Genomic DNA, 15937 nt, shown 5'->3' on the forward strand with positions numbered 1-15937 from the left:
CCACTTTTAGCACCCTTCTCTGTCCCCCCAGCACCTCCCTAACCTTCCACCGCTTCTGCACCAAACCCCGGCTACCCATTTTAAGAATAAAAAAAAACACATTATCAGGGATAACATCCTCCCCCCACAGTGTTAATCATATGCTACTTCAACCCCTTTCCCTGCTACAAGCCACCCTGAACTGCTTCATTCCAGTCACCCTACTGAGGTTTCTGATGTGCTCTCTTCCTCCCACCTCACCATCTGCCCCTTGACCCTGTTCCCTCACATACCATCTCTTTCTGGTATCCTTACACCAACCCTAAACAATCTCTTTTACGTCCCACCTGCAAGATCATCAACCTCTTTAAACTCTTTCAGTGACGTTTACTTATCATCCTTGGTTCAATCAACTCATCCTCGTCCAAGCAGTCCCCTCCTACTCTTTCACCCCCCACCTTAACCACCGACTATATTGTAAGCTTACAAGAGCAGGGCCTTCTCCACCTTTTGTACCAGCATGTGTTAACGTGTGTTATGTCATTTTAATGGTCATTCATTTTCACTACCTCTAATTGTAACAGTGCTGTGGAAGCTTCTGGCTCTATATAAGTAAATGTAGTGTAATAAAGGAAATACTTGTTACTTCACAGGTAATGTCCATGAAAAATTACTCTAATTTGTTTTTTAAACCCATATGCTAAAGGCTGCTTTATGTCAAACCACCACTAAAAACCTTGCACAAGAAGAGCATAAATGTTTAACCTGTTTAGTTCCTGATTTAATAATGAAATATTTAGCAATAATGCAACATCAGTAAGTTTCAAAAACATGGATTATAATTGTTATTGGTCTATACTACTGCAGATAATTTTTCTATGTATATTTTCACACTTTCTTTGTCCTCTTAGAAATTTTTACACAAAAGGACACAAGATTGTCATCTATAACTTAAAATATAAAACAAAAATGAATCACACAGCTTCCAGATTGTTATTTTTCTGCTGTGTGTCTGTGCTTCAGGAAACCAGGTACAAGAAAAGGGTGAATTTCTAGTGTATTTAAGGGAAATTATCAGGTGCATTTTATATAATTAAATACATTCTATTAATTGTGTCATCACATATGCAAATATAGTTACCTCATCTGAGCACAATATTAGTGTGTGTATGGCTGGATATAAGTATTACCGCACGTTTTACATATATATATATATATATATATATATATATATATATATATATATATATATATGTATATATATATATATATATATATATATATATATATATATATATATATATATATATATATACCGCATGTTTTATATAGATATATATATATATATATCTATATATCTATATATCTATATCTATATATATAGATATAGATATAGATATATAGATATATATATATCTATATATATAGATATATAGATATATATATATATACATACAATGTCTATACAGAGGCCAAAGGAGTTGTATATGTACAGTATATATCAAAATTCAGGCACCATACTTGTTATGCATTACGGACTTGATTAGCAAGCGAGGCACTCTACCTCATGGCTTGACCCATTCAGTTTGTCACATATCATGCAATATACAATGTTTTGCAAATTGTTGGTGCTATATACATTTTATAATAATATAATACCTGCATGCCACGAGGCATGTAGAATCTACAATAAGGGTAATAGAACATGTTATTTTGCTATTCATATAGCCATCTCCGAATCTCTGGATATATTTCTTACAAATAAGCATTAACATCTTTTGTGTTTACAATTTGGTATTCATAATTTATTGTGATATACTTTTAAAGCACAACATGGCTGCAATGCATTTTATAACCGTACAATTACCAGACTACAAAACAACCAGCGGTTTACCTTTCTCTCTGAATTAACTATAAAAGGGCTAAAGAAGTCTCCTTTTTTTGCCAAGAAAATTGAAAAACAGGCTGTTAAGTATCTTCTTCATTTGGAACCCCCTTTAGTTACGTTTTCTAGACTCCTGACAAGCAGGTCTTTGTGATCTCCTTCCTGCAGATAATATTTGAAACAGTATGTTATTGGTGTCCAGTGCTTTTTATTTGTCTATAATTAAGTTCTCAGTAGAAAGCCACATATTACCTTCTAAGGATACCCTTTCATCTCAAAAAGAAAAAATATATTACAAAAAGGATGAAAATATAAACTCTGCGATGTCATGATGCATGAAAATAACAAATTGAATACCACAATGCACAGAAGTACATAGTATCAGATTGAATAATTTAATAATAATTGAATACATGCATATGTATAAAAGCAATGACCATGATATCTTTATTAATTGAATTTAGAAATGCTGCACTGAAATATGGATGTTTAATGCATAAGCCGTTGCAGCATATTTTCAATGATTAGACAAACAGTGCCATAGACTTAGGTGTGGAGCGATCCACTCAGACTTTGAGATGACATAGTTTGCAAGTGAATAACAAATATACACTAATTCATGAAGACCTAATATGTCTGTGTTAAAGTTAATTTTTTTTATTCAACCCCAGCAGCTTGATACACAATTTACAGTGAAAAAATTTCCTTCTAAAAATTTCTCTTTCATGATTAAACATTTTCAGCATTGGAAGCCCTCTGCTGCACAGTCAAAATTAATTCAAGCAATGAAAAATAGCAGGTCTTATTTTTATAAAAAAAATATCTTATTAGTAATAATGTATGCTTTCTCAATATGCTAATCAAATATATTCATACTTTCTAATCAAATCATCTGAAACATAGTTTTACTTTTTTGTTTACTTTTCCCTGCAAATTGCTACTGTGTATGCATTTGATCTGAACAGGCAAAACAATGCATTGCATAAAAGGCAAAATGCAATCTCACTAATCCTGTCTGTAATACCAGTTTTATTGCATCTTGCTTGCGCATCTTCCATATCAACAAATATAAAAGAATACATTTCTCATATAAATGCAAATACAAAATGTATCCCCATGTATGTCTAAATAAAACTTGTTTTATTAAAGTTATTCTATTTGTTAAACTTTAACTGAATAATATAGTAACTTGTTAGAATGTATATAAATGCAACACATTGTATACCTCATATATTTTAGAGTAACCCGATTTCCCCATTTTGCATGGTCCATCGATTCAGATTTTTCAATAACCATTTATCTTTGGTAGTCTCAAGAACATGAACTACTTCAACTGTTGCCCATTTCTAACAAAGGTCTACCTGCAGCCTGATCTGACTCTGTCGCCAGAGTTTAAAACAAACATGAAATCAGGAGGACAAGGATGGTTTAATTTGGTCCAACATGCCTGGGGGGGGGGGGCAGGTGACATGTACTATTGAATTTTCAGGGTTGAAGACATGCAATACACAAAATAAGTTAATGCATGCATGTTACTGAGTGCAAGTGTGGGCTTGGCCTTACTTCCCTCTCCGCCAGGCCAAAATGTCCCAGCCATCTGTTACATTCAATGAGAGTAAGTACTTGCCCAGCACCCAGATGGCATTCACAGTACTTGCCTTAGCACCCAAATTGCATCAACACACTTGCTTGCCATTAGACAAACTTGCCCTAACATGCAAACACTTTCAAAACACACACTCTCTCTTACCTCTCATAATGTTCCCTTATCTCCTTATCTCTGCCCTTTCTGTCCATCTCTTCCCTCATATATATTATATATCCCATTCTTGCTGTATCCCCCCCCCTTTTCCCCACCTCTCTTCTTTCTCATTATCTCTTATCTTCTCACCATCTCTCCCCCTTTTCTCATTCTTCCCCTACATCGTTCTCTTTATCTCTCCATTTCCTTACTATCTATACCATACCATCTATCTCTCCCCTTTCTCCCCATAGCTTACCTTTCTGAAGTCGTGAGGTGGTAATGAGAGGTCTGTAAATACAGTAACATGTAACATAAAGTAATACATCACAACCACGTAATATGTATAATCCAACTTTAAATAAAAATAAAATAAAAATGCTGCTAATATAGCATTAAATATATTCCTACATTTGTATGCAAAATAAGGGAAACACATCCAAATTAATGACAAATATTATGCAGGGCATCAAAATATATGATACTGAAATAAAATAACCCCTAAACCCTCTTGATTATAAAATGCAAATAATATTGAAAGGTAAGCTGGTAAAAAACAGTGAAAGTCAATATGTCAAAAAACAAAAGAATGTGTATGATAAAATATGTAACAGCATATATAACTCTTTGAATATCTCATTTTATACTAGTGGTGACGTGTGGATGAAAAAAACAATTTTGGGGAAACAAAATGTTTTTCATGTTTTTGTTATCTGTTATATAATTCCCAATTCAGCCATATTTGCATGTTAAATGCAGATGCATACATTCCTTAGACTTTTTAAAATCTCAGCAACTTTTTTTACTGAAAACCATTTACCATTTTAGAGCCCTTCTCTGAACTCTCTTCAGAATATCAACATTCTGTACATCTTGAATATTAATGACTGTACACAATAATCAATGTGAGGGTCTAGAGATCTGCAGGACACATTTTTTCTTTTTGTTTTGGTCCATCTGTTTTTGGGGCAATTAATTTCCTTTCCTGCCCTTTTAGTTCAGGCAAAAATTGCAGGGCATTTTACACTTGGAAAAGTAACTTGTTACTTGTTAAAGTCACCCACCCTCATTGACTTCCCCATGCTGTTTCATACTCTCTTCCACTAACGCTCACATTATCTTACACTCTCATTCACTCTCTCTCTCTGTATATCTCAATACCTTCTCTGTCGTCCGCTTCTACGTACCTGCGTCCAGGCACACCCTCACCCTGGATTGGCAGGACGGAGGAGCGGCTGTCCTTTTGAATAAAAAGCTCTGCTTTTGGGAGTTATTTGGATCATTAACTTGAAGTCTCTCACCTAAAGATGTAAAATATATATTTTCACTCATGTTGCACAAAATATATATATATATATATATATATATATATATATATATATATATCATATATATAAAGATAAGCCACTGTGATGTCACAGTATATCGACAAAAGGGGCGCATGGACATGTGGAGAAAAATAACAATACAATAGTGTAATAAGTTCAAAAATATATCTGTGTGGCGAATAAATATTGCACTCACAAGAGTAACTTGTAAAAGAGGCTCATCAGATAGCGACTGTTCTTCATAAATTCTGTTATGTAGATAAGAAAACCACCAATGGTGCAGTATTGTAGAAAATATATTTAATAAGAAAAAACTGGATAAACTCACATGTAAGTTGGCACAACAGAAATGTTATGCTAAAAGCGCAGTATAGAAACAAGCATCCAGCGAAATAAGAAGTATCTGTATGGAAAAGATCTCTCAACGCGTTTCACCAAACTTGTTGGCTTCTTCAGGAGCAGAATACAGATATTGTACAAATATAAAAATAAAACAAAGTAGAATAAAGCTGCAGTCTATAAATCCTCGTCCGTTTGTCCCATTTTTGAAGGTTCCCGGTGGTGTTCCAGCCCAATCACGTCCTCGGGCGATTACGTCATCACGTTATCACGCATTGACGCGATCGCGCTACTTCCATCATCCCAGCGTGGTCGCACGTCGAAGTAATCGCGTCGTTATAAGTATTTCGCCGCTCCCTCACGGCTCAACCTAAATCTTTGTTCCTCCTGTTCCTCCACAACTTATTTAATAAAGATGATTAAAAATAAAACGAAGGAGTGCTTCCTCTATCTTTCAGCTTTTTCTTTAAAGGATTCCGGACGTCTCGGGCACAGATGTTTAAACTTAGACACGTGAGGGTGTTTTTTATTTTCTTGTATTATTATCACTGTGATGTCACAGCCTGACCAAAAAAAAAACGGTAATTGGTGCACCAAAGGTGGTAATTAATAGACTTGTGCAAATAGACCAATAACAATTTTGTGTTTAATTTTGTGGCCCATACATACGAATCCGAATGCACAAATCTAGTAATTCTATCATGTTCTATCAATTTAGTACAGCAGGAAATAGATATTCAAATGTATGTATTAAACTTTGGCCCTCTTTCGGAGATGGTTAATAGAACTCTATGCCCAGGGTTAAACCTCCTTTCACTTCCCCTCTGGTTATAATAATGCTGTTGGGACCCCTTTCCATATGAGCCCTCACTACTGGTACAAGAATTGTCACTCTGTTCCATGAGTAGAAAACTCTAATATGTTCTTCCCCTAGAATGTTTTTTTTTAAGGTTTTATTGAACTATTCCGTCAGACTGTAATTTCATGGACGATAAATTGATGTATGTACTGCTTTAAGTTTTAGACGTTTATACACTTCCTGTATTAATTTTAAAACAAAAGGAGTGCCCTGATCAGATACAATTTTCCCTGCCAACCCCACCCGGGAAAAATAAAATGTAACAAGTCTCTTACAATAGTTTTAGCCGAGAAATTTCTCAAAAGTATTGCCTCTGAATATCTAGTAGCATAGTCTACAATGACCAAAATATACTGATTACCTCTAGTGGATTGTAAGACAAAAAGATGGCAATTTGGGCAATTAGAGTCAAGATAGGGTTTCACGTCCCCAAAAATTCCTGGTCAGAAAAATTGTTCTAAAATACTATCTCTGGTTTTCTCTGCCAGGAATTTTAATAAGTAGGACAACAATATCTGTTTTCACATGTTTTAAATGCAAAGCAAATATAAATAATCATGTCATATACCATGTTGGCAATGTGTCCTTTCTGTAATTCTCTGTCTAAAATACTTTGAAAGTAATATTTGGTGTTCTTTCAGCACTGAAAGAATAAGCTTCATCAACACATGGGTATTCAAATGAATGCAGTGCCGATGGTGCACCATTCACTTTTTTTTTTTTGTTTTAGAAATCTATGCAAAATTAAGAACGTGCAAGAAGCAGTCTGCCTGTCTTCCCATCTTCTCTGCTTATACAAAGATTCAGGACTCGTTATGTTGGGTTAAAAATAACTACTAGTCGATGTAGTCCTAGCTAATTGCTAGAATAAAATAGATTAAAAAGAGAGAAAAATATTTTTTTAATTTGTTGTATTTTGATTTTAAACTTTTCCTTGCAAAACCTGATTTCTTAATATTTCCAGTTCCATGCTACATTTAAAAGACATATTTTTATGAAATAAGTTGTATATGCTATCGTTTTCTTACAAAAGTGCTCTGTAGCTGAAATGGTCTATAGGCAATATTACCAGCTTGCATGTATAAAATAATAATAATGTGGTTTGTTGCCCAGTTTTGTTTTTTTGTTTTTTTGTTTTTTTTTTTTTAGCAAAATGTGAGCCATAAAACAAGAAGATATATTAGGTAGCATTTTGTACTGTCAAGTATTATTTTCACTCTTCGAAAAATCAATAATAAATTCCTCGTTTTGAGTATTCCATGACATGTACATTTAAAATTGACAGCCATTTTACTAATCCAGTGTAGCATCACCTCTCTTGCAAGCACATGTGAGTAATTGCTTTGAAATATTTTCTAGATTGAAATGTACTAAATCTTTTTTGGCAACTAAAGAAATATTACAACTCAGTGTGGGATGAATCATATTGTTCATAATAAACACCAAGCCATTTGCCATTCATTTGAAATGTGTTACTCATGTACATGTAGTCAAATGTTCATTAAAATAACTGTTTGTTCTTTACCTAACAGGTGAGATTATATGCACGCCCAGATGCAATTAGAAGAGGATCTGGAGACTATTCCCTTAACATTACAAAAAGACTACTAGAATTTTATGAAGATTATTTTAAGGTTCCTTACTCTTTGCCAAAATTAGGTAAGAACGTACGGTTTAAAATTAATACAAAACACTGTTTTTCTGTGAGTTAAAGTTTTCATTTCAGAGTCACATGTTTTATCAGGATAAACCAAAATCAATGTCCTTGCCAAATAAAACTGAAGATTTATACATTTAATACAGGTTTTTAATTATTTGAAATTAGGTTCGATCATTAATGAACAAAAGTTTTATTTTTTTCTATGTAGTAAAACATGCAAAATCACTGCAGGCACATAGAAATTGAATATTAATTCATAAATATTCTATTCATGTGTGTGTAAAAGATGCAACAATCCATAGAGCAGATGTAGAAATCACAAATAAGTGGATATAAATTGTTTCTTTACCTGTTTGGAGGCAATTTTTTGTCCTACCACACAATACAGAGTGTTCTTTGTCTAATTCCATTTGGGAAAGTGAAGTGATGACAACAGGAATGTGATAGCGGATCAACTAGCAATAGGTCAGCAGACTTACTGTGACACACAGGCTGGCATAATGGGGATTGCAGCAAGATCCATGCCAGGCCTGGAATGGCCATCTGGCACATTGGGCAGATGGCTTATGATTCTTTTACTGCTGCTCCAGAAGCAGAATGCGTGCTGTCAGATATACTAAGCTGGAAAATATTTACATTATATTTTACCATATTATACATCACACAAAAACAAAAATGGCGTCTGTGAAACTAGAGGCCTTATTAAGTATGCCCTAATTAAATGTATGGTCCAGCTACTCCAGTCAGAAAGAATTTAAGAAATACAAACCCTCTATATCAAGGAAAGGTCGTGGAGTGGAATGCAGATTTCACAGACTTGCAATACCCTAAACATCTAAAATTAACTGATGATTAAGTAAGTATTATATTTTAAAGCAAGTTACACTCTTTGGTTTTCCTATATTAATTTTGAATATGATATTCAATATGTGTCCAATATGGTATGGTCTTATATACATACACATATTTTTATTGCATTTTATCTATAAGATATATGTGATCATCTTTGCCTTACTTATAATTGGTCTACATTTATTTCTTATTTTAGTTCAGTTTTGGTACTACACAGATCCTATAGATATTTTATAGATTTGTGCTTTCACAATAAATTAGATCTTAAGTAACTATAGTTGTGGCATTATATTTTGTGTTGAATTATACATTTTGGTGGGATCTGATATTAGCTATGACCAGAGATGAAATATAGAATAAAATATTGGTTTTGCATTTTTATACCATAGTTATCCCCACTGTGCATCAGCATGCATGGCTGGATCCTCTTAGTTGCTCACTGGTATAGTAGAAAAGCATAATGTGCAGCCACACGTATCCAACCAGCAGCTCCACAAATCTCAATAAGTGACTGCTGGCCATAAAATGCCAAGGTCGCTTTTCTTCCCCAGTCAAGTCCTGAACCATACCTTCAGTGCCTTCCACAACGCCATCGGCCTGTTTTGACTGCGGGACTGTGTGGCACAATAAGAAATATTTGTGTTCCAAGTGTTGATTGTTAGCAACTGTGATTCTACATGGTTTCTAAAGTACTTTTTTTCCTAAATCATCATTAGTTGTTGAGAATGCTTTGGTCGGAATTTGTTCAGGAGGGGTTTGGTCCCCTTCATACATTTATCATGATTATACCTGGGAAGTCTCCGGGTTTGACCCAGAGATTGCCGGGTGAGCGCTGCTCCTCCGGTTCTCCGGGTCAAGTCCCGAATCCTCCGGGTCTCGGGAGCGGGGTAAAGACACGTCCCCGCCCATTTTTCCTTTAAATGGGGTGTCAGCGGGACCGACGTCGTCAGCGGGACCGTCCACTGATGTCAGCGGAAACGGGGAACCGGCATCAGCGAGACCGCCTGCTGACGTCAGTGTGCAGTCCTGGCCGCGTGACGCGAGGGAAGGCTCTGGGTAGCCGTAGCCGAGAACAGCATGATCATGATTACCAGGTGGTTTTTAAAATACAGGGCACAAAAATAGGTCCATACAACTACAGATTTCAGATAAATGTCATGTTGTACTATATGATTTTATCAAGTATCGGAATAAGTAATAGACTATATTGTATAAATGCATGGGTCGCTCGTTTTAGTACAGGAAGCATAGCTCTAGATGTTTAACTAGGCTACAGAAGTCTAAATGCCGCCCTCCAAAAAGGCATTCCTTGCAGCTTGTGCTTTCCTAACAATTCCCATTTAATCATTTAGGGTTTGATGTATTTGGGGCATCTGTGTGTGGTGTAAAATCAAACATGAATTAACTTCTATATGATCAAAATTAACGAATGAAAATAGAGGAACCAGAAAAGCATCCAAAACCAGGAAATATGTATTCAAAAAGTAATCGAATTATTTCCTAACAAAAGTTTGTTGTCGAAACTCAATGCGCAATAAACTTATGTAAACGGACATGTAAACGGATGTGTCCCTAACGCTGCAAGAAGGGCTGAACGTACCGGTACGTCCATAGGGGATTGAAGGGGTTAAGCCTTTCCAACTGTGGAGAGAAGAAGAAAGAGAATACTTTTTGGAGCAGCAGATGAAGAAAAAATTAAGAAGAAAGAAGAACAAGAGATGCAAGAGAAGAAGAGGAGCTGTGATGCAATGAGACAGGAACATGTCAGAGACATACAGAGAGAACGAGAGGGATTAAGTGAGAGTGTGAGAGAAAATGAATGACAGTGATCAGATGCCTCCTTCGTGGTTTTGCATGATGGATTGTTTTGGATGCTTTCCAATAAAGCCTTTCTTCAATTGTTGAACTGCTCCAAATTATGTGAATATAAATGTACGTGCACGGAGAGAGAAATAAGACACACGACACACTCTGGGTCAGGTCCAAAATCACTCTGCTTTATTTTGTTTATATTATAGATTATATAGTGTCAGGAAAGAGGGACGTCAGGTTACGTAAAGCTTATTAATTGGTTAATCCTGAAACTATGCGGAAATAGGCAGAAAGATAGAAAACAGTTAGAAGCAAATATTAGATACTTTCCTGCAACTAGATATAGCCAGAATGGCGCTTGCGGTTAGTAAAATATAGATAACTGAATACACTGCTACTTGCGTCTCTCACGTATCTGCGTGAGGTGTAACCCTTTATTGGTCGAAGCCAGCTTATATTCATTAAAGCAATAAGCGTTTCTTGCTGATATATTCTAGTTCCATAACAGTCCCCCCTTGAATATACGATGGCCGACTGTCCCTAATCCTGACAGATCCTACCGGACATAATCCCGCATCCTCTTCACCTGCAGTGGCGACAAATTTTCCCTATTGGATAAAATCCCAGTTTCAGGTCTTGGACATGTCCCTCGGATCTATATGTCCCTACACGGGGCGGGGATTACCGTCAGGGGGAACTATCGAACTAAATGGTATTTCATAAGAAGATGCAAAGCTTGGCATCGTGTCATCGTACATAAGCATTAACTGGGTAGTTTCGCCTACTGCAAGCATTTTATCACATAGACGTCGAAGAAAAGGGACTACACATAATAGCATAAAAGCGACAATAATCACAATAATCAGTAAAATTATTCCCAGCTGGACCAGAGCTTGTTTCCATCCTTTGAGCCAGCCAAACCATTCGGCTCATGGATGATCGATTCCGGAGTTGCGCTTTAATTCGTCTCCTAGAGAATTTAACTTTTTAGTCACTTTTCCGTCGGGGCCTGTATTATCTGGGATGAAAGTACAACAAGTTTTTCCAATTATTTGACAGACTCCGCCTTTTTCTGCCAGAATCATATCTAATGCCATACGATTCTGAAAAGTCATCTGGGTTGCAGCCTCCAATTGATCCGAAAGTCCTTGGAGTGCATCTAGGGTGTAGTTGACAAATCTCTGCTGATTATAATAGATATAGTTAATCCAGTCAACATTTTTATTTATTGTAACAATGGGAAAAATGGATTCGAAACCAGCGGCTACTTGATCTCGGGCTTTATACTCATCTGGGACCCCCCTAGGAACTCCTATTGCATCTATATACACATGGGGGTCGAAGCTTCCCTCGGGGGCTTTTGAGACACTGCGTTTCTTACGGAACAGGGTAGACTGGGCCTCAACAGCTTCTGGCTCTTCCGACATTATAAATAACGGCATTATAACTTTGGCCAGTGCACATTCACCAGTCCAACTACCTTCTAATCTGGTGCGCAGTTTCATGTCTCCACATACTCAATAGACATAACAGTGACTGATAGACTGATCATGGATTTGGCACAATAGGGGTATCCAGAACCGTGGCTTCGTTGGCAGCGCGTAAATCTTGTACCATCCTGTACACTGGAGGTTGGCCTTTGATCTGCTTCTTTTTGACTGGATACAGCGGAATATTGCAAGGAGAAGTAGTAGGTATTATTGCACCGGATTCTAGGAGTGCAGCTACTTGAATAGATATTGCATCTAGTTGGGCCACTGATAAAGGATATTGGGCCTTGTATGGAAGAACGTTAGGATCCTTAAGCACAATTTGTACTGGTGGGACATTGAGTCCCACAAAATAGCTGGAAGATTGTCAAGCAATTTGTTTAGAAAGTTTGGGGGCTCATCTTGAGGTGGATCATGTATTACTGCCATAAGCATACAGGTTTCTTCAGGGGCGAGAGTAGTATTGAGAGTGACAGTTCCATTGTCAGTAAAAGAGATATTAGCTTGGATTTTGCTGAGAAAATCCGCTTCTAGAAGATTGAAAGGGCAAGTGGCACTGACCACAAATTGAGCTAGAGTAGATGAAGGCAGATGTATTGAAGAGCTTGTGACGGGTAAGGGGCGTGTGAGTGGGTTGTGTTGAACCACGCCTTCTAACCCACTACAGGGGAGTTGTATATTAGATAATCAGGATGGGTGTGCATCCGTCTCACAAAGCACCCTACGAGCAGCGCCAGTGTCAACAAGAAATGAGCAATGTTTTCCGGCTACATTAAGAGTGATCTTAGGGGAAGGGCCGGAAGAAGGGGCGGAGACGGCCATACAAATAGAGTCCCCCTCCTCCATTTGCTCGCCTATTTCCTATGGCTGAGGAGGAGGAGGTGGAGTGTTCTGGTTCTGGGCTTGATAAGCGGCCCACAGATGGCGACTACGGCATACTCTTTTAAGATGACCGACTTTTCCGCATCCGTAGCATTTACGAGGTTGTCGATGTCCGTCCGTGGCTTCATTAGTGGCGTCGGCTCCGGTCATTACCGCCACGATGGCGGACTTTTTCTTGCTGTTTCCTGCCTCCAATCCTTTAGCAACCTGTATAAGGACTTCGAGATCCATTGACCTCCATTCCGGGCAGCAGGTAGTGAGTACTTTGTTGAGATCAGAACGGAGGCCGTCTACAAGGGCACGACCCAACATACGAATATGTGCCATTTCTTGGAGTGAGAATCCTAGATCACGAAAATGTCGTTTGATTCTGTAGGCATATTTCTCCACTGACTCTCCTTTTTCTTGAGTTATATCCTGTAGAGATACTGTTTGTTCGGACAATCTGTCCTTCGCCCAGATTTCCAGTTGCTTGATAAACTGTTGACCTGATTCAGTGGATCTGGGATCGCAAGATAGATAAGATGGGTCTCGTATAATTTGGTTGAGAATAAGATCTGCGTAATCTCCTGCTTTGGCTTGGACAATACTAACAAGGTCAGACCAGGTACATCCATAGGTAATCCAGGCCTGTGAAACTTTTCGATAAAATGGCATTGGATGAGTATCAGGTTCAGGGAGATCTTTGACAATCGTATACAGTTGTTGCGGATTGAATGCTACATACTTGGAACGCGGCTCCGTGGAAGCGAGACCATCTCGTGGAGTAGCATTTTCTGTGGCGAGTCGGGTGGCTTGTACTATAGCTGCAGACATAATTTCAGCGAATTGAGAAGAAAACGGATTATTGGGATTTGTATTCCCAATGGATGGTGGCTGAGGGGCTGACGTACTTGAGGGCTGTTCGGTATCAGATTGTCGAGTATGTCTTATACGGCGATGGCCTATAGGGGAACGTACAAAAGGTAAGCCATGGTAAATGCTTCGGGATTCCTCCTCCTCTGAGCCCTCTTCTTCTGATAGACTATAATGAGTACCTATTTCTTCATCAGTGAAAATAGGTTGGTGCTTAGGTCTAGCTCCCATCTCCTCAGCAAGAAGAACAGGTGGGTCAAAACCCACCAAGGGGGACTTTGTGTGTTTGGGCTTAGTTCTTCTTTGGGGTTTAGTTATTGGTTTCGGTCTAGGTAACTTTTTTCCCTTTTTAAGTACCATACCGCTGTTGGCATTGGATTGGGTCGGGGCAGCTGTTGCGCCCTCGGCCGTATCTATTTCCTCCCCTTCTACACTGTCTTCCGGGCCCATCATCATTAACGGGACAGTAGTGCTGGGTGTAGGTACCGGGGGTGTAACTACAGGATGAGTGGGTGGAAATAGTACTGCTTGAGGTTTTTCTAGTGTTTTGCCTTCCTGGAGTAGTAGGCCTCCCTCAGCCTGGTGTTGGGCCGGAAGCATAACAGCACTAGTAGATATATTTTCCTTCTTTGTTTCCTCACCGCTTGCCATTATCATAATTGGGACCATATGTCTGGGTGCTGTAATCTGGGTAGGTAATACAAATGTGCCATCCGGATTAACTACTGGGTACAATGACACTGTGGGAATAGACATAGAAGATAATGGAGCTGGAGGTAGGCCAGAATTTTGGGCGTTGTCAGTTAACAAAGATGGCGCCGATGCCTGTACTGGATATAACATAGAAGGCGGGGCAGGCAATTGGTGGGGATTTTCCACTGAAGACAGTTGGTGAAGTAGCCGGAGTAGACAGGGGGCGGGGGGCCTCACAGTACAGACAAGAGCGACGGCTTCCTGATGTCATTGCATTACAGGCTGGGCAGCTCCACCCCTTGTCCGACGACTCGGCGCCATTATAGAGCGGTGGCGTATGAGACATTGGAATTTTACACAGATATCTTGAGTGCTTTTCATCATACATTTCTTCGCCATCTAACGATTTAAATTCTTTGCTACAATCTAGCCAGATTTTAACAGTATCTTTCAATCCGTCGTTGTCTAATTTTCCTGCTTTTTCATTTAGGAGGTTTTGCCAGGTGCAAGTTGATAAGGTTCCTCTTCTGGGTACTTTATATCGTTTTTCCAACTTAGATAATTGCTTAATATATCTTTTCCCTCGTCTGTCAGCAACTACCGTATTTGCTCGATTATAAGACGACCCCCAAATCTTAATATTAATTTAGGAAAAAAAAGAAAAAGCCAGAATATAAGACGACCCTATAGGAAAAAAGTTTTACCAGTTAATGTCAATTCATTTAAACAATTTTTTTAATAAAAGCTATGCTTGAGAAGAATATTTTGGTTTTATTTCTTTCTATTTTCCAACCTGCCCCCCAGTTATGCACATCTACCCCAGAAGTGCCTTCTACCCCCTATATGCCACTGTGCCCCATGATATGCCTTTTAACCCTCTAAATGCCGCTGTGCCCCATGATATGCCTTTTAACCCTATATGCCACTGTGCCCCATGATATGCCTTTTAACCCTGTATGCCACTCTGGCACTTACAAGGTTAAAAGGCATATTATGGGGAAGAGTGGCATATAGGGAGGTTTAAGGCATTTCAGGAGGCAGAGTGGCATTAAAGGGGTTAAAAGGTATTTCACAGAGCACTCTGCCTCCAGAAATGCCTTACACCCCCCATTTAACACTCCCTCTCCCTCTTCCAAACTTACCGGTGCTTCTGAGTTGGGGGGGGTGCATAACACAGGAGGGTCCAGGTCCCCTGCTTCTGAGTCCCCAGGTGCTTAGTCCGGGCAGCATGTAGAGCTCCACGCGAATCGTGTAGAGCTCTACACGCTGCCCGGACTAAGCACTGGGGACTCAGAAGCCACGGTAAGTTGGAGGGGGGGGGGCATAACACAGGAGGATGCAGGTCCCCTGCATCCTCCTGTGTTATGCCCCCCCTCCAACTTACCGGTGCATCTGAGTCCCCGGTGCTTAGTCCGGGCAGCGTGTAGAGTTCTACGCGATTGTATCGTGTAGAGCTCTACGCGATTATATCGCGTAGAGCTCTACACACAGCCCGGACTAAGCACCGGGGACTCAGATGCACCGGTAAGTCGGGTCGGGGGTTAACACAAGAGGATCCAGGT

At 38.7% G+C, this 15937-nt stretch overlaps 1 protein-coding gene across 1 annotated transcript in view; it reads left to right on the forward strand.

Annotated features, from left to right (window-relative positions):
* The window catches only part of TRHDE (thyrotropin releasing hormone degrading enzyme), a 330613-nt gene that overhangs the window by 95358 nt on the left and 219318 nt on the right, over window positions 1-15937 (forward strand). The window contains exon 3 of the mRNA XM_053465546.1: window positions 7664-7790. Within this exon, the coding sequence (XP_053321521.1) occupies window positions 7664-7790 (127 nt within the window). The remainder of the gene's footprint in view (window positions 1-7663; window positions 7791-15937) is intronic.

The sequence above is a fragment of the Spea bombifrons genome, chromosome 4 (assembly GCF_027358695.1).
Source record: "Spea bombifrons isolate aSpeBom1 chromosome 4, aSpeBom1.2.pri, whole genome shotgun sequence".
Classification (NCBI taxonomy): Eukaryota; Metazoa; Chordata; class Amphibia; order Anura; family Pelobatidae; genus Spea; species Spea bombifrons.